Source organism: Trichoderma atroviride, chromosome 6 (assembly GCF_020647795.1).
Source record: "Trichoderma atroviride chromosome 6, complete sequence".
In the NCBI taxonomy this organism is placed as follows: domain Eukaryota; kingdom Fungi; phylum Ascomycota; class Sordariomycetes; order Hypocreales; family Hypocreaceae; genus Trichoderma; species Trichoderma atroviride.
The window spans coordinates 1,031,561-1,034,511 of record NC_089405.1 but is presented as its reverse complement, the minus strand read 5'-3'; the positions used below and the strand labels follow the sequence as shown (position 1 = coordinate 1,034,511).

At 51.5% G+C, this 2,951-nt stretch overlaps 1 protein-coding gene across 1 annotated transcript; it reads right to left on the bottom strand.

Annotated features, from left to right (window-relative positions):
* Positions 1-920: 920 nt before the first annotated feature.
* TrAtP1_010949 (uncharacterized protein) lies at positions 921-2,397 on the bottom strand. The gene is made up of 3 exons (XM_014092379.2): positions 1,830-2,397; positions 1,209-1,758; positions 921-1,143 (listed from the first exon to the last, which is right to left on the bottom strand). The coding sequence occupies exons 1-3, from the start codon at positions 2,044-2,046 to the stop codon at positions 1,119-1,121; spliced, it is 792 nt and encodes a 263-aa protein (XP_013947854.1). The 5' UTR covers positions 2,047-2,397; the 3' UTR covers positions 921-1,118.
* Between the last annotated feature and the right edge of the window lie 554 nt (positions 2,398-2,951).

The window sequence follows — 2,951 nt, the reverse complement described above, 5'->3', positions numbered from 1 at the left end:
CCCAATATTACGCCGCATCGACTAAGAACGGCCAGCGTGGAGGCGGGGCCACAGAGGGCATTTACAGAGGGTCAGTAGGACCGAGCGCTCCGTACAGGCGCCGCCGCAGCCGCTAAACGAAAATCTAGCGACGGCGCTAGGAGCCTAGCAGGGGCCGCGGGGCAGGGGCCGAGCGCTCTGGCATGTCTAGCATTGCTTGCCTGAGGTTCCGGTACTCTGCTTGAGGGGGTCAAGGCGGTAGCGTTCGCCGGGGGTTTGCAGATCACGAGGTCGAGGTACCTACCACGCAACCTTATATTGGCTAGCCTCGTTAGCTCCGATGCGGCGCTCAGTTGGCCACAGCCAAACGAAGTGATCGACGGCATCTTGTTTTGTTTTGGCCCTCTTGCGGCATGCATATTCAGGTTTCGCTTTTCGGAACTGGTTATTTTCTGACTTGTCCGATGGGAATGCTTAGCAGACATGAATAGTGGAAGAGTGTGCCGAGGCTACTTGCCTGCATGTTAATTCAGCTTTGGGCGACATAAGGCGTGCATGGGGTGAGCAATCCCACCACCAATGTACCTTCATGTATGCACATACATATATACATGGCACGGATCAAACCTACTACTCACCGGCATTACGTATGTATTCAATACCATATTACAAACCTCAATTTAACAGGAGCTGCTCCAGCAGGAGGGCATGTTCCACAACAGCCTATTGCGGCGCAAACAGGGTCCGTTGCCATTCCATAATCCATCCACGTGTCGCATCCACGCAGATCATCCGCAAAACCTCCGCTGCCTTGCAGTCTTACTCATAAAGGGTAGCCAATGACAGCTCACGAGCATCTACAAAGTACTTTTTGCGCATTGGCTTGTCAATTTCAGTGTCGATTCAGTCACTGCAAAGGCACTTGTGTCCTACATCACCCGATACAGTTCAAAGTCGATTCATGTTTAGATGAAAAGATCGCTAACCAGCCCTCGTATAATTAATGAAATACACTACCAGGTCTATATACGAGACTTGGGTGATGAAAGTAAGGATCAAAACAAGTTACAAAGAAGAAAATAAGGGACATTTGCCCGCCGCCCATGGTACCAGTTTTCGCCCATCGCATCACTCGCTCTTTAGTTGCTTCCCCAGAACCAGTATCTATAGACAAGCCATGTTAGCATCAATTCGTCATTTTAATGGACTAGCATGGGATGACAACTTACACTGCCGAGTATTGCACTTCAATGTTGGCGGGCTGGCCCTGGCATGTAGCTGGCGCGCTGCCTCCGGCGGTGTCGATTCTGTACACCTCCTTGATGCCGCCGGTGGCGCCATCCTTGGCAAGCAGCTTCAACCACGGAACGGCGCTGGAGCCTGAGGGTCCCTTTGCGGCCGTGGCTGGTGCAGCGACGGTGTTGTTCTTGGAGGTGGGCACTGTGCCGATGTTCAGGGTGGGTGTGTCCAGGTTGAAGAAGGGCGTCGTGCTGTCGACGAAGAAGTGGTGGCCCGAGATGGGAGGAGGCGTCATGGGGCCGAGTGATCCCGTGGAGGTGACGGCGTCGAAGTTGAAGTTGACGGCCATGGCAGGGACCTTTTCCAGCAGATCTTGGTTGATGGCCGCGACGCAGCTGACGTTGAAGAGAGTGGCCAGTGCTCCAACGGCCACGGGAGCTGAGCTGGGGTTGCTGGTATCGCACGTGTAGTTCTGGGTGCCGCGGCCGACGGCAACGTGATGCAGCGTCAGGCCTGCAGAGGGAGGTGGCAGTCCATTGACTAGAATGATGCCATTGATTAGTCCATGTCCATGTCTGTCTGTCTGTATCTAGTCCCGAAGCTATACTTACTAGCAGGCATCTGTGCCTTGGACATGTCGCATATCGGCGCAACGGGCTGTACTTTGGAAGTCTGGACCTTTGATGCAATCAGGTTGAAGTAATTTGACAGGGCATCCAGGGCTGCCGCCGGGTTGGCTACATTTTTGAGGTCGATCTTGGGGATTGCCGGAGCAGCGTGGGCCCCAAAGATGGCCAGTGATGATACCAGGAATGTTGATGGACGCATTGTGTGTGAGAGAAGATGTGGATGTGAAGAGTAAAAGAGGAGAAGATGGTGATGATGTTTTTCTTTTGCGATTCGGTTTCGGTTTCCAACCAACACACTGAGTTCCAATAACCAGATTGGTAGATGACAATGGCGATGATGTTGTGATGGGTGATTTCGTAACAAGGACCAGCCGACAAGCGCACTAATTTTTCTTTTCTTTTGTTTTTATGCTGAAGGGATAAAAAAGCACAAGTTGATATACCAGATACTGACTCAAGGAAATAAAAGGAAAAAAAAAGACGAAAAAGGAATTTGGGGATAAGATATTCAAGCTGGGGGATGGTTCTACCAAGATTCCGAAAACACAAAACAATGCGGCCAACAACCTTCTCTTATAAACCCACCAGCTTTCAATCGTGTCTCACACAATCTAGAACGCGGGTCCAAAAGAAAATTACGTGCATAACAAGCAGTGCTACCTTACTATTGAGCCGTAGTACTACGCGCAATTCCTTTTTTAGCTTACTTTAATTAGTTTCCTCTCTCTGGCTGTCTGTTTTTTGCCGCCTTCCGAAGCGGCGCCAAACGCCTAGCAGCGCAGAAAATAGAAATGAGCGAGAACGGGAAGAATATTGGTTGTGTGAGTGGGGGAAGGGAAGGGAAAGGTAACCGACCTCTCTCTCTCTCTCTCTGTTATGAATCTAGAGTCCATCCCGCGCTCTTTCTTCCTTTTGCCGCTGAGAGGCCTTGATTGGACGAGAGGCGACGGTGGGCGAGGCGCGCATGGGTCAGGGTTGAGGCGATAGCAGGGGCTGCGATTGGCTGCGCGTGCGGCGATTTAGGCGCCCGACCTGGTTCATACTGGATATTACAGGTAACATGAAGTAGTGCTGTAGGTAGCGCTGGAGCAATATGGACGGATA